Below are 20,317 nucleotides of genomic sequence, written 5' to 3'. Positions count from 1 at the left end.
GCAGGAAAGCAGAAGGATTTCATTATTATTCAATATGGATTGGCCCTGAACTTCATCCTCCTCATCTAGGAAGTCAGTTCATTGGAAGGAATTAGCCTCTGTTTTTTGCTAAGGCACACTGGAATGACCCAGATGCTGGGGTCAGGTGCTTCTCCCCTGGCTGAGGAAGGAGCCTGCAGAGCTACAGTAAGGTGACTCCTTTTTACACTCCAGAGAACGTGAAAAGATTTTGCAGCTTTCACAGTGATAAACTCATGGGCAAGATATTTTGATTTAACAAGGGAGTACTTACATGAAGGAAAATTGATCACTTCTTTCCTGTTATGTACAGATTTGGTGGCCATTCCTGACTTTGAAGCTGGAGCAATGGAAAATTGGGGCTTAATCACCTTCCGTGAAGAGACGCTTCTATATGACAATAACACTTCTTCAGTGGCGGATAGAAAGCTGGTTACTAAAATCATTGCTCATGAGCTGGCCCACCAGGTGCTAATAAGCAGTGCCCCTACATCGCATACCTGTTGTCTGCTTCTTGTCCTAGAGTTTCAGAATACATGTTACTAATCTAATTCACTTTTCTTATACTGATTTTTTTAATAATAAAAAGATACTTTTTAACACAAATTTAGATTTCCAGATGAAAATGCTGTTTGTGTAGGACCTTAGAGTTAAAGCATTTATATATTCATTATTTCACTTTACAGCTGCTCTAAGGTAGGTGATAATCCCATTTTCAGGTTCAGAAACTAAGACTTGGCTTAAAGAAATGATTTGTCCAAAGTCACACAGCTAATAATAAGTAACACTGGGCCTGAAGTGTCACTATTTCTTCAGGACCTCTTTTTTTACCCTCATAATATAAATCTGCTTTCCCTCTGACAAATGCCAACAGCTTAATACAATTTTGTAGTGAAGAATTTTTCCCTAAATTATAATCTCTTCCGACAACTCTTGAACCATAGTTGTTAAGTCTGGCTTTATTTTTTTCATTTTCTGCTGGAACTCCTCAATTATCTATTAAGTGGGAGAGGAAAATTCTGAGTAAAAAATTAGGGTATTATTTGTATATCATGAAGAAAAAGCAGTTGCATGGGGATATATCCTCCCCTCTCGTCTCCATTGGGCCCAGGATGTGCGGTGGTCAGCGTTGGGTATGCTTTGAGATAGGTCGGAGTGGCACTGTGCGAGAAGAGCAGGAAGTGCTTTGGTTACTGTGCTCTCTGCCTCCAGCACAATCTCTGGGTGCCCTAGTAGACTCCTGAAGGTTTCTTGGCCAGCTGAAGCATATGTTTACAGTTACAAATGGTCCACAGAGATCAGTTATCTCTTGTGGGATCTTCATTATTTGTGGCCTCCCATCACTACTCGGGGAGTCCTTCATTGTTATTTCTTCTTTAGGACTTACAAATCTTCTTTCTGTAAAACAGGCTTTAGGGTAATTTCTTAGAAAGTATACTATTACACTTCAAAAAGTATTCTAGCTACCCTTTTACTATCAGAGAGAACCTGTGGGACACATTGACTGAATTGCATGCTCTAAGATCATTTTTTGAAGGATTTTCAATACAGTTTCTTTAGGAGAGTCTCCTGGTTTTTTTTTTTTTTTTTTTCTTCCTTTTTACTGCCATATAGAGGAAAGCACTTGAAGACCTTCCTTTCATTTGTTTTGTATAGCTAACTTTTAAAAAAATGTTGTCTAAATTCTGACTTGAATCATGAAAACACTGCCTTTAGTTTGGAAACTGCAGAGAAATAGGATGTATAGGCTTTAGCCCTCTAACTGCAGGAAAATCTCTTACATAGAAAGTTTCAGCTGTCATGAGTGATTATAGATGTAATGGAAAGTAATGTTAACAGTAAGATACTAAGAAGTGAATTTCATTGTCTAAGAAATCCTTTCATGAGGTAGCTAAAAAATACTTTCATTTTATAGCATGTTTTTCAAATTTATTTTATTTTTTTAAAATTTTTTATTTTTTTGGTGGAACCAGGGATTGAACTCAGATCCTTGCATTTGCCAGTCAAGCACTTATCCTACTGAGCCATCTCCCTGGCCCCTCAAATTTATTTTAAAAATAAATTTTATTTCATAGCATGTTTTTCATCTGCTAATAAATAAATATATTCTTGTTTTTCACCTTCAATTAAGATAAAATGTGAAATTTTCTATTTTACTATTAAAGTAGATTTATATAATTTTTAGTAAGTCCTTAATTGATTTGACTATATTTTCTTTGGATTATAATACTAGAATACATTTTAAAGATTTTAATCTGGTTATGGAGAGTTAGTCTGATAATTCAGCCACTTGTTGGAAAATCTTGATATTGTGTATATCCTGTTGGTTAACCATTTGTTTTCCTGGCAGTGGTTTGGTAACCTGGTAACAATGCAATGGTGGAATGATCTATGGCTAAATGAAGGTTTTGCAACATTCATGGAATATTTCTCTTTGGAAAAAATATTCAAAGAGCTCTCTAGTGTAAGTATAGTATTTCCTTGTCCTAGTAGGAGTGTTAGGAGGAAAAACAGTCAACTGACATTTGCCTTGTATTTTCTATGCCTTTGGGGTAATAGAAATATTTCTAGAAAGCTATAATAAAATTGACCTTTGTTCTGATGTCTGTACCTTTTGAGATTTAACAATGAAAATTAAGCTTTCATTTACTGATTTTTTTAAAAGGTGAAATTATATAAGATTACATATTTTTGTCATTAAGATGACTATCTTAAATTGTACTGCTACATTTTATTTTTAACAGATGTGGTCCTTTCTGCTAGAAACAATTTAAAGAAGGTTCAAAAGCCTCTTTTTACAAAACAAAACCTTTTCATCTTTTGTATATATAGAGAAAAACGTTAAAGCATTTTGTAGCAGTGCTGTCTTTTGTCCATCGTGGGCATTCTTACAGCAGTGACATATAGGTTGAGACATACAGTGTGGCATAAAATAGCTTTTGTTTGAAAACAAGTCCTTTTTCAAACACTTTAAATGCTATTCTATTACAGACAGGCAAAATAGTATTGTCACTATATACTAGATTCTGTGAAGACGTGTCCTATGCTTGGGGATATCGAGGTATACTATGTCATTGTGACAGGTTCTACCAAAATGATTCAGGCTGTGAGTGGGAAAGGTAAATATTCTTTGAGCCCTAATTCAGTGAGTTAAATTTCCTGGAGACGTGATTCAAGATTGCTTTAGAAAAGAATTATTCTTAGAGAGCTTTTCATTAAAACTTCTGTATAGGAATTCTTTACATATTCAAGTAATAGAAGAAATTAAATTTTAGCTAGAATGCTAAGCAGGGTATTCAAAATTAAGCAATGAGATACACAGTTTCACCACTTGGTGGTGCCCAGAATGTTTAAAACCCTAATCCATAGTCTGGGGAAGTTCAGCTACAAAGACCTCAGAGAGTTCTTTCTGTTCAAAAGTTTTATTTAAAATGAACTTCAATTAAGAGAAATGTTAATGAAATGTTACTTTATGTTAAAGTATGGATTATATACAAGGAATCAGTTTAAAGGCTTTTTTTCCTTTTTAAATTTCAGATTTTGTTTTAAAATATATTTTAACCTCTTGAGAATATTCATCTTGAATATTCATATTTGGCATTTTTTAGTAATAGATTATTCATTTTTATGCTCTTGTTTAGAAAATGCTGATTTTCTTGTATCTAGGTTATAACTTTAAGGAATATGTATGAGGTCATGGTGTTACTATACTTTTTTTTTTTTGTATTTTAGTACAGGGTCTACATGGTCTCACTATGTAGATCCGACTTGTAGTGATCCACCTGTGTTCATCCTGCCAAGTGCTGGGATTACAGGCATACACCACCACGCCCAGTATTAGTCGCCATCTCTTTATGCCCTGGGGACGGGGCCTGCATGACACACTGCAAATCGAACCCTGGCCACTGTATCTGCCTAAGCCCAAGCTTTAATCCACTAAGCTATTTGGCCGGCCCTATACTTTCAAAAGTTTATATTCTGAAGTAGTTAAGCTGGTTATTATTTTTTCAGAATAACTTTAAATAGTAACTAGTAGAATTCATATAAATAATTGTTATAGTTACTTTTATCTTTGATATTATTCTTATTCTAATCTGCTTGATTTTTTTTTTTTTTTGCTAGTATGAAGATTTTTTAGACTCTCGATTTAAAACCATGAAGAAAGATGCTTTAAACTCATCTCATCCAATATTATCATCTGTTCAGTCTTCAGAACAAATTGAAGAAATGTTTGATTCTCTTTCCTATTTTAAGGTACTGCTGTATACAAATAGTACCAATAGTAGGCTTCAAATTAATTTTGTAATGAGCAAGCTTCATGATTTACAGATGACTTGAGTATTATTTTCAGGTGTCCTGTTGAATTCTTAAATGTTTATTTTATTTATTTTTTTTTTGTATTTTAGGGAAGGGTCTACAGGGTGTTCAGGGTCTTACTACTAGATCGGACTCATAGTGATCTATCTGCCTGTTTACAGCCTCCCAAGAGCTGGGATTACAGGCATGCGCCACCATGCCCAGTCTCAGCGTGCCCATGGGCAGGGATCAAACCCCCAGCCCCTGTGTCTGCTTGTAGATGCTTTAATCTGCTGAGCTATTTGGCTGGCCCCTAAATGTTTAAATTTTAAACATACAGATCTATTGTAAAAAATTTGAACTTTTTTTATTTTTTCCTTTTTTCTGTGTCTCCCTCGTAAGTTCTGTGACTAGTATTCCAGGCAGTTGCCAAGATCTTAAGCCATGCACCTGTTCTATTTGGTTTAATCCACAGATCTTAAAGTTGCAGGGAGGATTCTAAGTAAACCCTTGCTTTTTTACTCAAAATTGAGGTGAGTTCTAAAGTTAGAATTCCCAAAACAAGCAAAAAGATTCTATGAATCAAAGATTGGAATGCAGGTACAAAAACAAAATGCAGATTTGAGGATGAAGAAAATAAAATTAGAGACATTGTCCTTCATATTTGCAGTAGCAGAGCACTGAGTGTTAGGGTCCATTTGCTTCCTTATTTTGATTATCAGATCAATTGATTAATAAATTTTTCTACTAGATACAGAACATAATACATGAAACATGTGAAGTACAATTCATATCTATTACAGTAGTCCCTCACTGTTTTATGGTTTGACTTTCATTGACTCACTGTTTCACAGGTTTTCAAAAAATATTAATCTAAATTATTTATCATGGGTTTTTGTGCAATATCATGGGATTTTACTATACCACACAGTGTCTGCATGTTGTTAAAATTATATAGGTTTATGAATTTAGAAAATGGTTAAAAACATTAGAAATATTTTTAGAAGAGTGGGAAAGGTTTATAAGAGTGTGGGAAGGGTTTATAAAACCTTAAATATATATAAATACTAAAATAAATATAATGTTGCTGCTTTGTTGGTTTTCACTTATCACAGGGGTGTCTGGAACGTAACTTCCATGATAAGTGAGGGACTACTTGTACATGCCAACAGTACAGGGAAGTTCTGCATGACATGCTGAGGAGAGATTCTTTTGAAAAAATGGGAATTAAAATGGGTTAAATAGTATAGATAAAGAAGAGTGGGAATAGCAGGCTAAGGCAGAGATGGAATAATAGGCTTTATAAATGAAAAGTTAAGAATACTGATGGACAAGGAACATTTGTTTAGCAAATACATGTGTCACTACAGTGGAAGCAACATGTGGAATAGGGGAAAGATGCGATAGGTAGGTAGGGCCTAGTTGCAAAGATTCTGAACACCATAAAGAACCTAGATATTTTTTCTGTAAGCAGTGGAAAGCTTTAGAAGATTTCCAACAAGCGGTGACTTGATTCAAGTTCCTACTTAGGAAAAAATTAGTTTCAGTTTTATGAAATGAATAAAAGAGGGCAGAGACCAAAAGCCAGGAAATTGATGATGAACTTCAGTCATATAATGGTAAAAATTTGAAACTAGGAGTGGTAGTAAAGGTTGACAGAAAGCAGTGAGTATAAAAACACAGAGTAGAGGTAAATACTTAAGTGGTAGATAAGATAGGTAAGCAAGATGGCAGACATTTTTCCAGACTAAAGCCTGACTTGTTTAGAATTTGGAAAGGTAAATAATTCTTATTCTATTAATGGGAGTGTTATAGCACAGAGGAGAAAGTTGGTGAGGTGGGGGCATTTGGGAACAAGAATGAGTACTTCAGTTTATAAGCAGTTAGTAGCTATGAATTTCAAAAATGTGTAATAGCTATTTTTTTCTGTGTATTGATAATCTTGATGGGTTAACATAGATGCACTTTTAATGTAAAATTTATTCAGAAACTATGTTAGTGCTTACTAGTAGGCATTGTAGTAGGCACTGCTTTAGTGTAGCTGAGTTTGCCAATTCTCTCAACTAGCATACTCAACTAGTCTAGAAAAGGAAATGCAGTTTAAATTTCCACTGGAGATGGAGAAATATGATTCCTGTTTCACATTAAGGAAGACTTCACAAAGGAGGAGATCATTTGGGGGTTGGGAATGACAACTTGTGCATGAGTCAATACCACGTGGCCTTTGAGTAGCATACCTGGTTGTGAATTTTTAGTGTATGATTGTTGCCCTATATATTTATTGGTTTCAAATACATTTCAGCTTGTCTCTGCAGGAAGATCCTTTTTACTTCAGCAAGGTGATACACTAAATTTAGAAAGTAATATGTACCTAGCAGAGAGACTTGAGAGCTCTGTTAATTTGTCTATGGCAGTATACCTTCATGGAGTCAACTGATATTTAAACATTGGGGATGCGATGAAGATCCAGACAATTTAGTATTTTTAATTTAAAATACATTTACAAGGGCCAGCCAAATAGCTCAGCAGATTAAAGGACCTGCAAGCAGGTACAGGGGCCGGGGGTTCAATCGCCCTGTCCCCCAGTCACGTTGAGACTACAATTGTGGGCATGGTGGCACGCGCCTGTAATCCCAGCTCTTGGGAGGCTGTAAACAGGCAGATCACTATGAGTCCAATCTAGTAGTGAGACCCGGAACACCCTTTAGGCCCTTCCCTAAAATTAAAAAAAATAATAATAATACATTTAGAAATACTGAACATGTCACTAGTAACACTTGAGACAGTGTACTGATCAGACACAGAGTACCTCATGGTAGGATTAGTATACACAAAAATCGAATTCTGTTATTTTTCATATCTCTTAAAATGTTAAAATAATTTGAACAGAGTCCATGTCAAGCTGTATGAGATGACCAATGTATTATCATGTGGATATATATATATATACACATACATATATACAATTACATGTTTAGAATGATTATTTTGAATTTTAGATTTTCACTGCTGTCACCTATAAAATTTCATTCTTTTTCCTTTTTTCTTTTCTCTGTGTGTTTCCCTGTCTGTCTGTGTCTGTCTCTCTGTGTGTCTCTCCCTCTCTTTCATAGGGAGCTTCTCTCCTATTGATGCTGAAAACGTTCCTTAGTGAAGATGTTTTTCAGCACGCCATTATTCTTTACCTGCATAATCACAGCTATGGATCCATTCAGAGTGATGATCTGTGGGATAGTTTCAATGAGGTAAGTAAGCTGGGTACTTTCCTCAAGTCCTGTGTTTTTACTGAGAGGGCTCTTCTGTTTCTATTTTTATCACATACATTAATGAATCTAAGATACCAAGGGTAATTACTTGGAAAATATCTGGATGGAGCTTGTTACATAAATATTTGTGAACAGATGTGATCCCTGGCACCACGTACTACACTGGCCCCGCCCCTGGGGGTCAGAGTCTGGCATGGTGATGGACACCAGCTCTGGGGAGGCTGAAAGCAGGAGGATCACTATGAGTTTGAGCTGTGTAGTGAGACACTGTATCAAATAAATTTTTTAAAAAATTGTAAACAGTATACTAAATTTAAAGTCAGAAAATGAGAGTGCTGTTTCTCATTGTTGAAAACAGTGAAGCTACTAGTATTCTGTATCTTTATCATTTCTAACTAGTTAGAAAGGTATCTTCTCTGTGTTGATAGACGTTACTGTATCTTTGTAATTTGGCCCCTTGCCCGCATTCCTTTGGTTGTTGTTATTCTGACACATTTAGGTGCACAGCAAAATTTAGCCGAGAAGGAGCCAGCCCACGCGCCCCACACCACGCAAGCACCTGTTTTCCCATTCTTACCTTTTTCTACCATCCATTCTTGGTTCTGTACTGTTCCCTATGAATCGCTTGCCTTTTGAGTCCAGATTACCCTCTGCTATGTCGTGTTCTACGAGCTGACTGCCATGAGCTTCAGACTGCTCTTAGGTTACTTTGTTCTTTGGAATTTATCTTATCTATAGACATTTAGAACGTATTTCTTCCTCATTAACTCACTTTTTGCATCGTGTTATTGTTCCATCCAACCTGATCCTAACAGTAGCCTCACTATTTTCAGCATTCACATTAAATGATGCTCTGGCCTTTTCATTCAGTACTGTGTCAAACAACTAAAAGTACCTTGCTTTTCTTCCCACCCTCTGATCTAGAAGTAAATGTGTAAGCAGTATAAGAAATACGAAATTAATGTCACAGTTGAGAAAGAATTGCTCCATTCTTTTGTGCTTTAAATAAATGGGTGTACAATGACTTCATAAGGCCTGCCATAAGGATATGATGTTACAGATTTAGGCACATGACTTTTTAAAAATGTATATGTAATCACTAATACCAGATGCCTTGGGGAGAGTGGGCTTTAAGGGTCTATTAGCTTCTGGCACTGGATTCTAGCTTTTTCAAGTAAGTTCATGTATTTTCTAGGAAAGAAGATCTGTAGCTTCGAAGAAATTCTACCAGTATTCTCTAAAGACCTTTAAAGTCAAGGGAACTGACTGAGTCTTTTGCTAGTGCTGCCCCTGCACTCCCACAGGATTAAGTCTTTGAAGACAGATACATACAAGGCTAAGAATAGGGGAATAAAGAGAAACCTGGACTCAGCTGATTCACAGTGCTAAGAAGCAATGCTGTTCTAGAATATATTTTAGTCACATTCTCTGTATGGTAGCATTATGACCTGAAAGAATGCTTGTACCTTCTTCAAGCGTGCTCATCTTTTTTGGTTTTTTGAGATAGTCTCGCTCTGCATTTCAGGTTGGCCTTGAGCTCATTAAGTAGTACAGACTGACCTGCAACCCATGGTGATACACTTGCTCAACTTCCCAAGTTCTGGGGTTACAGGTGTGCACCCCCACACCCAGCTTCAAAGATGTATTAATCTAATTGCTATTGATATATATGCTGCTTCTCAATGTAATCTATCTCTCACTTGCATGGTTATCACTCTGTTCTGTTGCAGGTTACTTTTCATTTGGTGAGTTTTTCTCTTTACCTAGATTATAAATGTAAATTCAACTCAGCATTAATACCTTTTTAATGTTAACATTGAATGTAGTCTTTCTAAAACAAGCTGGAGAAAAGGTATGGATGGCATAAGTTTTTAAGCTGATGAAGGAGCTGGATCCTGGGCTGGGGAGGAATGACAGATGGTTCTGCAGAATGAAGGCTTAAATCTAAGATCATGGCAAAACATCTGAAGGTCATTTCCAGGACTGTGATGGTACAAGATGGGAACGTGGAAGGTGCACACAGGACACTAAACAGAATCCTCACAATGGATGGGCTCACTGAGGACCTTAAGCAATGAAGATAACTATGAAAAGCCTTGCCGCTGCTGACAGCAGGAAGGCTACACAACCTGCTGGAGGATCTACAGCATGGAAACAGCTCAAAAGATCAACTTCTTGATGAGAGAAAATCATCCAGATCCACGGCAGGGCTGCTGTAGCCTGCGGTTACGAGGCTCACACCCAGCCTATGTCTCCATGTCTTCCTCCTTGAAACTCATTTTGTTACCTTTGTAATAAACTCAGTCACATAAAAAAAAGAAAGGTTTTAAGCTAATTTTTTCTTTAAGCAAAAATTCTTATTCTTGTTTAACAGGTTACAAACAAAACATTAGATGTAAAGCAAATGATGAAAACCTGGACCCTACAGAAAGGATTTCCTTTAGTGACTGTTCACAGGAAAGGAATGGAACTTTCTATAAAACAAGAGAGATTTTTCTTAAATATGAAACCTGAAATGCAGCCTTCAGATGCAAGGTACATATACTGTACCTTCATTCCATGTTGTCTCTTTTATACCTTCAGCTTAAATATTTTTAGATGTTTTATAATCATAAGCCCATATAAAACCTAATCTTGTGAATAACTTTAAAAATTTCATTTTCATACTGAAATATTAGAGAACTAATCTTACATACTTTCTTTTGACAGCTACCTGTGGCATATTCCAATATCATATGTCACTGATGGAAAAAATTATTCAAAATATCGAGCAGTATCCTTACTGGACAAGAAATCAGGTTTGCCTGTAATTAACACATTTCTGATAAGAAATTGCAAACAGCATAATTTTTAAAATCAGACCAAAGGGCAGATAGTTGGTTCGGAGTATGTGGAAGGGCTTTTAGGAATAAGAAGTACATATAAAAACTTGTAAGGAATGTGCTGGCAGTCCTGGAAGAAAATGGTAAATGTTTATTTTTATGCCTTGGAGAAATAGTTCATCCTACAGTATTCAGAGTAAAGGAAGTAAAGCAGTTTCTTTAAAAGTGTTACCTGCAGCCTACTTTGTGGGAGTGGGCTGTTGCAGCTGTATCTTAGCCAAGCCTCCTAGACAATTCATGTGTATAACAAAGGTCAGTTCAAGGCCGAGATTTAGAGTAATTATATCCTGCAGACAGGACATGCATTTTTTGGTAATCAGAAAATGGGACAAGTGCTATCATAGAAAGGAAGAGTAAGATAATAAAACAGAGGGACCAAGATGAGTATCCCTACTCCGAAAATAGAAAATTAGAAATGTTTTGAGCTCTAGAACATTCAGAATGTTTCAGGTTTGGGAGCATTTTAAAATTTCAAAATTAGCATGCTCAGTAAAATCTATGAAAATACTTCAAACTCTAAAGAAAGAAAAAAAATTCTCAACACTTCTGGTCTCCAGTATTTCAGATGAGGGCTAGTCAGTCTGTGTGTACTGACCTACATGTAGTCTATAAAAAGCTATTGAGTGTAGCTTGTGACCATCTGTTAAATACCACTGATGTGCCACACTATGGATCCTCTTAATCTGTGCCCTAAAATAGCATAAGGCTCTTGAGTTCTGTAGAAATCATTAATGATGCTTTCAACTTATGTAAATGGGAAAAATTCTTACTTGAATTTGGATCTGGTGTTCAAGTGTGTAGTTTCGAGAGGTGAATGTAGGAACAAACTTTGAAGGCAAGTTGCCTTGTTCCCTTCTTGGCTCTATTGCTGATTACTTGCCCTATTGTAGATTAAGTTTTATGACCTCTCGGAGCCTCCTTCTCTCAGAAACAGAATGGAGATGGTGATGGAGTTGTGGTGGGGATCAGTGAGTTCATGCTTATGAAACTCCTGCCTTGTATGTGTTATGTACTGCTTAAATGCTATTTATTATTACAGATGTTACTGTCTTTTAAAAAACCTTTTCCATAGTATATCCACAGTACGTAAAATTTGGAAAATAAAAACAAATTTTATTATCATGCATAAATTACTCTCTAGTAGATTATTTCTTTCTAGTCAAAACTTACTTAGTTGTACTAATATAAGTGTGAATTTTACATCTTGTCTTTTTAAATAGAAGTTATGCAGGAATGACTTGGCTTGCCTTACTATTAGATACTTAATTCACCTTTTTTGTCTTTACTGAAAACATCCCAAGAAACATTTTGAATGTTAATTTTTTTTGTATGAACTTTTTATTGGCACTGCTTGTCAAACAATGAAGGCTGAGATACCATTTGTGATATGAGGCATGGAACTCAGTGGCCACTGCTTTGTGAGGTCACAATTGTCAGCCATCTGAAGTATATGAATGTGCCATTTCTATTGCAGTTACTGCAAACTGCATGGGAGTCTTACAGGAACAGTCACAACAGCAATCTTACTACTGAAAGCCTGAGGTGCAGTCAGTGATGTCATCCCCACTCTGACTACTGTAGCATGGCTGGGAGTCCAAGGAAGTGCTGTCTACCAAACTCTAAAACTTTGGGCTGGGGAGATAACTCAGCCGCATAAGTGCCTGCCTGACAAGCACAAGGTCCTGAGTTCAATTCCCAGTACCACAAAAAAATAAATAAATAAATAAATAAAACTTTAAGTGCACTTTAGGCCCAGGGAGAACATTCTTCTGAGGTTAAGGATAGTGGCTATATGAATTATTGTTGTAAACTTAGCACTCAGTAGACTCATAAAAATTTATTGAATGAATGAATGCTTATCTATAATGAAGTTACTCAATTGCAAATTGTCCACAAGAAAGCCTAAGAAAAGAACATTCAAATCCTGATGAAATACCCTATTTCCCTTCATTTGAAAAGATTCTTAGTAAACAGAAATATACAAAATGCCCTATGATATAATTGGTGGAACCAAGAACCGTAGGTGGACCAATAAATGATGGAAGCTGTGTCTCTTACTTCCTCTCAATGCCTTATTTTTTTTGCTGCTGCCACTGTTTTGATTTTTGCCAGTTCAAGTTTTGAGAGACCACACTGAAAATATCTTTTCATACAAAAATATATTTGACACTGAGAACAGTTGAATCATTTTGGTTTCTTATACTACAGTGAGAATCTTACTTTATTTGCATTTTTTCTCAGAAGGAATGTAGCAGGCTTATTTTATGACCTATGACTTTACTACAGCATATAATTTTAATAATTTTTTAAATCTGTAGTATATTTTCATATATCCTAATTTCAGGGATGCTGTGTTTGTCCACCACTTTTACAGTCTTATATGGGAGCTTAATTTGTCACTATCTTTGTCCCTTTTCTCCATATGCATGAATTTTGAAGTTATTTATTGTACATATAAAGAACGAGAAGGGGATACTTTTCATTACTCCATATTAAAGCAATTACAGCAAAACAATATTGTTCTCTTCTTTTTTCTCTCCTTCCGTCCTTACCAACATCTTATTCAAGCCTAAGGTCTTTAATTATAGGAGATACTTATTTTAAATCTAATAGGAAATATGCATGTTTCTGACAGCATATCACTGTTGCAGAAATATTTCACATCTCTGCTTTTTCCTATTTCCTCTCTACTAAAATAAAGAAGAAATGAAAGGCTATTAGAGAAGGAGTGCATTTCTACAAGGGGAATGTAGTTGGATTGTGTGTACCATACTAGCCCTCTGGAGCAAACTAGACATTAAATTTTGTAACTTTGTAGTAAAAACATTGGTTTTTTGTTTGTTTGTTTCAGTGTTTTAATGTTTCTTTGTGAAACAGTAGTTCATTTTCATAGTTCATTGACAATGGTTTTGGAAAAACACAACTAGATTACTTCATCTGAGTTTCTGCCATTTAGGATTAGAGCTCAGTTTTACTGCTCAATGGGCCATGAAAATTGAACTATTAATCTGTTAAGAATTATAGTTAAAAACATCAGTGTAGCCTCATCTACTTTTGAGCTCCAGGATGTAGTTATCTCCCTTGTGTACAAAGGTATTATTTTACATAGCTGTGATGTTAAGGTCCTACATTCTAGATCATTCAAAAGACCCAGAAAGAGACTAGTATGTTAATTCTTTAAATGATAACTCTTCTTTCTGTGCTGTTGCCTGCACTGCGTATGTTCTGTCAACTTGACAATAATAATTTCAGATATACTCCCTGCTGTGTTCTTCTTCCCTGCCATCTGGACTTGGCTTTACAGCATGGCAACTTGCTGATCAGCCAGGGAGATCAGTACTTTCTGATTTCTGCCTCATCTGGTCAGAGAGTTGTCATGCTTACCATTTTTGTCGCTTTTTTGGGGCAGTGAAAATTTAGGGTCTACAGACTTCTTTCCAAGGCCTTTTCTTGGAAAAAGCTGTATGGAAGATTGTGCTTGGTGACCTGGAGAATGTTGATTTTTTTTTTTATTAGTTTATAGTAAAGTTAATTTCATTAATGATAAAGTTTGTTAAAACTGGCTGTAAATTGAAGTAGGCATAGTTGCCACAACAAATACTCCTTGGAACAGTATTCTGCTCTGGAAAAAGGAATAAACGTGTTGAAATGATCTTTCCTGTCTGATGCTATATCAGCAGTACAACATAATTTAGCATGGAATTTTTAAAATAAAAATGACTACCAAATTGATATAGCCTGTTAAGATGTGGTCAGAAGGCCTTTTCAGTCTTAAATATCTTTTGTGGTATTAATAGAATTGAGTCTCAAAGATATTAAGAGTCTGATAAATTTCAATATTTCGTGCTTTCGAAGTTGTTAAACCCTAAAGCTTCAGGTACTGATGTATAACTCAAGTTTAACCTGTGATTCTAAGCCAGAAAAAAATTTTGCTGCAGAAATAATATGATAGTAAAAAATATTAAAACAATCTAAGTGTTTCAGTTAAGGGAAAACTTGACAAGTCTTCAAAATACACATTGTCTCAGTTTAGATTATTTTGCTAATCTCTCGTCTTCTTAATTTAAAAAATTTTAAAAGTATTCATTAGATACAGGAACAAAATTACATCATAATGCCCTACAGCCTGTTCGGATCTAATCTGAAGCTATGTAGTATGATATAGTAATTATATTTTCATTCATTCATTCAATATATGTTTTTAATAGCCTTTAACTACAGTCAAATACCAGTTCTCAGCATTTATATACATAATGACAGGGACCGAAAAGCACATATTACTCTTCTGCTAACTCAGTTTTTATATACTTGTGCCTAATGAAACTGTAAGCTTTTTCTTTATTTTGCTAGTCCTATTTTGAATTATGTGACTTTTCTATTTGGCTCTGTCGGCTTTTTTGCTAACATAACAGAAGACAGACTGAGATGTAAGACATTTTATATAGATCTCTTATTGTCATTGCACCACACACACACACACACACACACACACACACACACACACACACTGTCCTCTCTACACGGTTTCCCTCAATGATTGGATGCCAGGTACAATTTCTCTCTTGGCCTTAAATACTTAGGTCCCCCCTGCCAACCCTTTTCACCAAGCTAATACCTTTACTGTATTCTGAAGTTGCTTAGAAGAATGACAAGATAGATGTCATTTCTTTGAAGAAACTTCTCTTGACCTTTCCTACTAGGTGAAACATTTCTTATGTGTATTGCCACTAGATGTTGTATTTGTTTTCCATCAATAGCATTTGTATGATAATGTACTTATATAGTAGAGGTGACTCTATGGGATACATCCCACAGTTGTGGTCACTGAGTGCCATCACTCCTTTAGATCATAAAAGCAGAGACATAACTTCCCTTTTTTACCATCTGCTCCCCAGTGCTTAGTACAGACCCAATAGCGCACAGAAAATAAATCTTGAATAAGTGGTGATCTTAATTTTTGTGAAAATAGGTGTATAAGATAGCAGATATTTAGCTTCTTACTAGAATGATTAAGTATATGTCATGAAACGAAGAAATTGCTCATTTAATATTTTTTCTTGCCTGACCATTCTGTTAAACGTTCATTTATGCCCTGCCTTAGGTATCATCAATCTTACAGAACAAGTGCAGTGGGTCAAAGTCAACGCAAACATGACTGGCTACTACATTGTGCACTATGGAGATGATGACTGGGCTGCACTTATCAAACAGCTGAAGAGAAACCCTTATGTTCTGAGTGACAAAGACCGAGCCAGCCTCATTAACAACATCTTTGAGCTTGCAGGGTAGCGTATTTTTGGTTTGGGTTGTGTAGTTTTGTTTTATTTTTAATCAAGTGTTATTGATATAAAGAGCATTTCAGAAAAAGTTTGAAAGAACTAGTTTGTATAGACTGTTAGGTACAGTTCATTTGGAATGGTTAAGAAGATATAAGACATGCCTTTTGCTTTCAGGGACTTTAGAAATGTCAGCTTCCTGTGGTGGTGCACACCTGTAATCCCAGCCTCTGGGAGGCAAAGGCAGGAGAATCACTGCAAGTTTGAGGTCAGCCTGGACTACATAGTGAGCTCAAGGACAGCCTGAACTACATAGAGAGACCCTGTCTCAAAAAGACCAAAAACAAAAAAAGAAGGGGAGGTAGAGGAAATATATGCTACAAATATGTTGAACAGTTAAATAACAAAATAGGCAGGAGTGCGTAGTTTGCTGAATTACATTACTTACAACTTCAAGCATCTTTTTTGTTTTGTGAGAGAGTTCTTTTCAAGCTGCAGTTGGCAACCATGTGGAACTCAGTGCTTACTGGCTGGTTTGACCCACATCTCTGATGGCTGGAGCCTCTTTATCTGTATACTATTTGTCTTCCCAACCACTGCACATGTTACAGAATCAGAAAGCCAAGAGGGTTGTTGCCGCTTATAAAGACATCCTCTGACCAGATTACCAGCTTAGGTTGATGGTAGACCTGGAGGAGCACTCAAAAGGATTCCCTGTGACCTCTCTTGACCTTCTCATTTTGGTTCATTTATTGTGAAATAGCCTTTATAATTTACCATCACTGTTATTCCAACAAAATGATTAATTTTTCAGGTGTACTCACTGTAAATTCACAATGGACCTTGCCTTTAATAAGTTTGACAAATAAAACTTTTTTCTGATTCAAATACTCTGTACCATTCCTTCTCTCAATTTAATAATCAGATGCAATAATTTTACCACATGAAGCAATTTACAAAAGACTTATGGAACAAAAAAACTGTCAGGTATCTTTCTCTTGAAGTGCGCCTTTGACGTTGGCCCCCCTGAACTCATGGGTAATAAATAGCAGTGGACAGCTAAGTTTAAATGCTTTATCGTTAAGACTCGCCATCTAGCTACCCCATCTGCAGCATGTGTGGAGTGTTTCTGTGCGTCTCAGCTTATTCTCGTTTCCTGTTTTTCTCTTAGCCTAGGCAAGGTGCCTCTTCAGAGGGCCTTTGATTTGATTGATTATCTTAGAAATGAGAACCATGCTGCGCCCATCACTGAAGCCCTGTTCCAGACAGGACTCATCTTTCACCTCCTTGAAAAACTGGGGCACATGGATCTGGCCTCAAAACTGGTGGTAAGTCTGCCTTTTCACCAGTTTATCTTGCTATCTGTCTTTAATATTGTTATTCATAATTCATTCAGAGGGCTGAGAAAGTACTTAAATTCCATTTTCTTTACTTTGTTGATTGTGAGATCTTTACTTTGAATTAAAATGTCACTGCTTGCCATGAAGAGTTGACAAAGGCTTAGAAGAAGGTAGTCTTACTTGAATATCCGCTACAGACTTTTGATACTGCTGTCAAAGTAGGGCACATGAAAAGCAATTTCTCTATTTTAATTCTTCTTTTCTGTAATGAATGATTTATATAGGGCCATTTGTGAAGTCAGTATCCCCATTAATTTGCTAGTGGTCATTATAAAATGCCAGTTAGGTTTGCACCAAGAACATCCTACATACAAGTCTGACTGACTACTCTCCAGTGGGTAGTGATGTTGCGGGAAAGAAAATCTCAGCAAGTACTAAAGGAGCCTTGTTGGACACTTCTTCTTTCCTAGGTCTGATCTCCTGATCTTAGCAGGTGTTATGTAGCTGCTTTCAGTGTTAAACTATTTATTGAGTCGTTAAAGCTAGAAAGGAAATAATAAATTTTTTTAACTAATTCTCTGACTCAGCATATTCTAACAACAGGACTTAACTTTTAAAATCAGATTTTTCAGGGATCCAGGTAAAAGGCAGCGTTTAGGAAAAAGACAAGTTTTGGAATAGAAGTTAGAGTAAGTTTCAGGGTTTTGGTATCTTTACTGGTAAAGGCAAGGGTTGGATTAATCTTTTTTTTTTTTTTTTTTTTTTTTTTTTTTTTTTTTCAGAACTGGGGATTGAACTCAGGTCCTTGCACTTGCCAGGCAAGTGCTTATTCTACTGAGCTATCTCCCCAGCCCCTAGATTAATCATTTTTTTAAAAAAATCTTTTTCTGCCATTATTGTTGACCTATGCACACCTCCTGTGATGATTTCTCTGTCATTTTCAGAGCAGAAGAAGCGCAGGGCAGAGGGGTCGAGTGCATGATGAGAAGCACCCCCTCCACCCACGCTTCTGTTGACTCTGAAGGAGGCTCCCACCCCACCCGTGCTTAAGATGGTCTCTGAGGCCTCTTCTGATGAGAAGCTTTTTACTGTTCTCTGTTTCACAAGTCTCATGGCCTTAAGAGGAACCCGAACCTGTAACATAACCCGGCTCACAATAACCTTCTGCCAATGTGAAATATACCAGAGACAAATACTCTTCACCCTCTGCCTAGTGTTTGATGGAGGTGACCTCATTTATTCCTTACTTGTTGCCACAGTAGACATTTATACCCTACTAGGTAAATAAGGACACTAAGAAATTTCCCCCAAAGTCACTTACCTTTTAAATTAAAAAATTGAGGTTCAAATCCAGATTAGTTTCCCTGCAGAGCCTAATCTTTGTAATGTGTTGCTCTATCTTAAATTAATTGTATTGCAGCAATGATATTTCTCCAAGATACTTTTTGTTAGAAAAATTAAACCTTTCCTTCTTGCAACCATTTTTTTTAAAAACTGAGATTTTACATTAAAGCAGTTTGAAAAGTTTGTAGGCCCTAGATTTAAGATTTAAAAGAACAAACGTCTATTTAATTCTTTATTTGAAAATGAGTTCATCAACTAGTAAGTTTTTTATATCTAAAATGTTACAGTATAAAATACTATTTTTAAAAATTTTTGTGTATATTAGTAAAAAAAATATGCAGATTATATCTTTTTAAGGCAAACTTAGGCTCTATCATAGACTTTCTCTTGCTGGTATGTAAGAAGATTAGATATTTGTTAACCACCTCCACTGCTGTTGGTGGGTCATAAGAGGGCTTTCGAGTTCTGGAGTTATAATAAATAACACCATTATGAAAATTCTTATATATGAATATGTATATGAAATGCATCTGGAAGTGGAATTCTTGCTGTATAACATGCATAGTCAGTACTGTACTATCAAATGATTTTTCATAGTTACACCAGTTTACATTTTGATTATCAATATATACAGTTGAGGTGTGCTGTATCCTGGCCATGGCTTACTATTTTTACAAAGTTCTCTACTCTTTTATTTTCCTATTAAACTGCCTATTTTTTTCCTACTGATTTTAACAGGTTTTTTTTAATATATTCTAGATAAAAAATTTTTTGTTGATTATGTTTATTTGCAAAGAGCTTTTCACTATTTTTAAGTTGTTTTTTTCTTTCTGGTACCAGGGATCAAACCCAGGGCCTATTGCTTGTGAGGCAAGTGCTTATGCTGCTGAACGATCTCCCTGGCTTAGTAATTATTTTTTTCCCATAATTTTATAGATAAATAGCAATGAGACAGTTTCAAATCAAATTTGTAGGACAATTTCAATAATTAACACATTGCATACATTATTCCTAGTGGTTAATTACTGTATAAGATGCGGACATGATACTCTATTTACAAACGCCATTAGAACAAATCACTGTATTCATTAAGAGAATGTAACTATATATCTATCCTAACCACTTTGAATACACAGATACAAAATGGACATTCATCTATATCCCCTCTTTTTGTTAAGTTCCATTACTTGAACAATATAGGTGTGTAAACTCAGCAAAATATTCTAAAAGAGTCCAGTAGCCCATAATAGTATTCGGTCTTCCGCTTCACTGGCAATGTTAGAGCTTGTTGACCTGAGTCCCCTACAGCTCAACATAACAGCATGGCTTACTTTTTATATTTCGTTTTTATACTTTTCTGCTGGATGGTTAAGACCAAGGTAAAGCAGGACCTGTACAACAACAAGAGTTGTAGCTTTTGGGTCTGAGAAGGTCAGTGAAATGCCCTCAGGATTTAGCCTGAGATCCTGTACCTCAGATTGTAGAACCTTTGTCAGTGTCACCCATGTGGATGAGTTACGGCCATTGCTTGGCCAGTGTGCTCTCTGTGAAAGCCTGAGAGAGTGTTTTCTCTCCATGTGACTCTACTTAGGCACACTCTACATCATCGATCACTTTCCTCTTTGGCCCAATAATCTCCTTGATCAGAAAATTTGGGACACTACCGAGGTACATGACGTTACAGTACAGGTTCTCATATGTCCTGAATCTTAATTGACCTTGGAAGACTAGGGCCAAAATGTTGGCTATCCTTGCGGTCCTCCTTTTTCTCTAATTTTGGTCTGCAAACTTAGGTTGTTAACCCTCCAGAAGACAAGCTTATTGTTATTACCATACAACTTAGGCTGTTAAGCTTAACCTCACTATCTGTCTGCTTATCAAACATCTTAGGCATA

The 20,317-nt window shown here is 36.0% G+C and overlaps 1 protein-coding gene and 1 pseudogene across 4 annotated transcripts in view; both read left to right on the top strand.

The window, feature by feature from the left end:
* Lnpep (leucyl and cystinyl aminopeptidase) overlaps positions 1 to 20,317 on the top strand; it is an 84,318-nt gene that overhangs the window by 48,195 nt on the left and 15,806 nt on the right. For all 4 annotated transcript variants that reach the window (XM_023708460.1, XM_004625425.3, XM_023708458.1 and 1 more), the window contains 8 exons: positions 332 to 486; positions 2,369 to 2,482; positions 4,141 to 4,272; positions 7,428 to 7,559; positions 9,955 to 10,115; positions 10,290 to 10,378; positions 15,564 to 15,747; positions 16,910 to 17,066. In XM_023708460.1, coding sequence (XP_023564228.1) covers positions 332 to 486; positions 2,369 to 2,482; positions 4,141 to 4,272; positions 7,428 to 7,559; positions 9,955 to 10,115; positions 10,290 to 10,378; positions 15,564 to 15,747; positions 16,910 to 17,066 — 1,124 coding nt within the window. The remainder of the gene's footprint in view (positions 1 to 331; positions 487 to 2,368; positions 2,483 to 4,140; positions 4,273 to 7,427; positions 7,560 to 9,954; positions 10,116 to 10,289; positions 10,379 to 15,563; positions 15,748 to 16,909; positions 17,067 to 20,317) is intronic.
* On the top strand, positions 9,533 to 9,875 carry LOC105741030 (annotated as a pseudogene).

This window comes from Octodon degus, unplaced genomic scaffold (assembly GCF_000260255.1).
Source record: "Octodon degus isolate 3935 unplaced genomic scaffold, OctDeg1.0 scaffold00009, whole genome shotgun sequence".
NCBI lineage: Eukaryota > Metazoa > Chordata > Mammalia > Rodentia > Octodontidae > Octodon > Octodon degus.
This window is presented reverse-complemented; position numbering and strand designations above follow the sequence as displayed.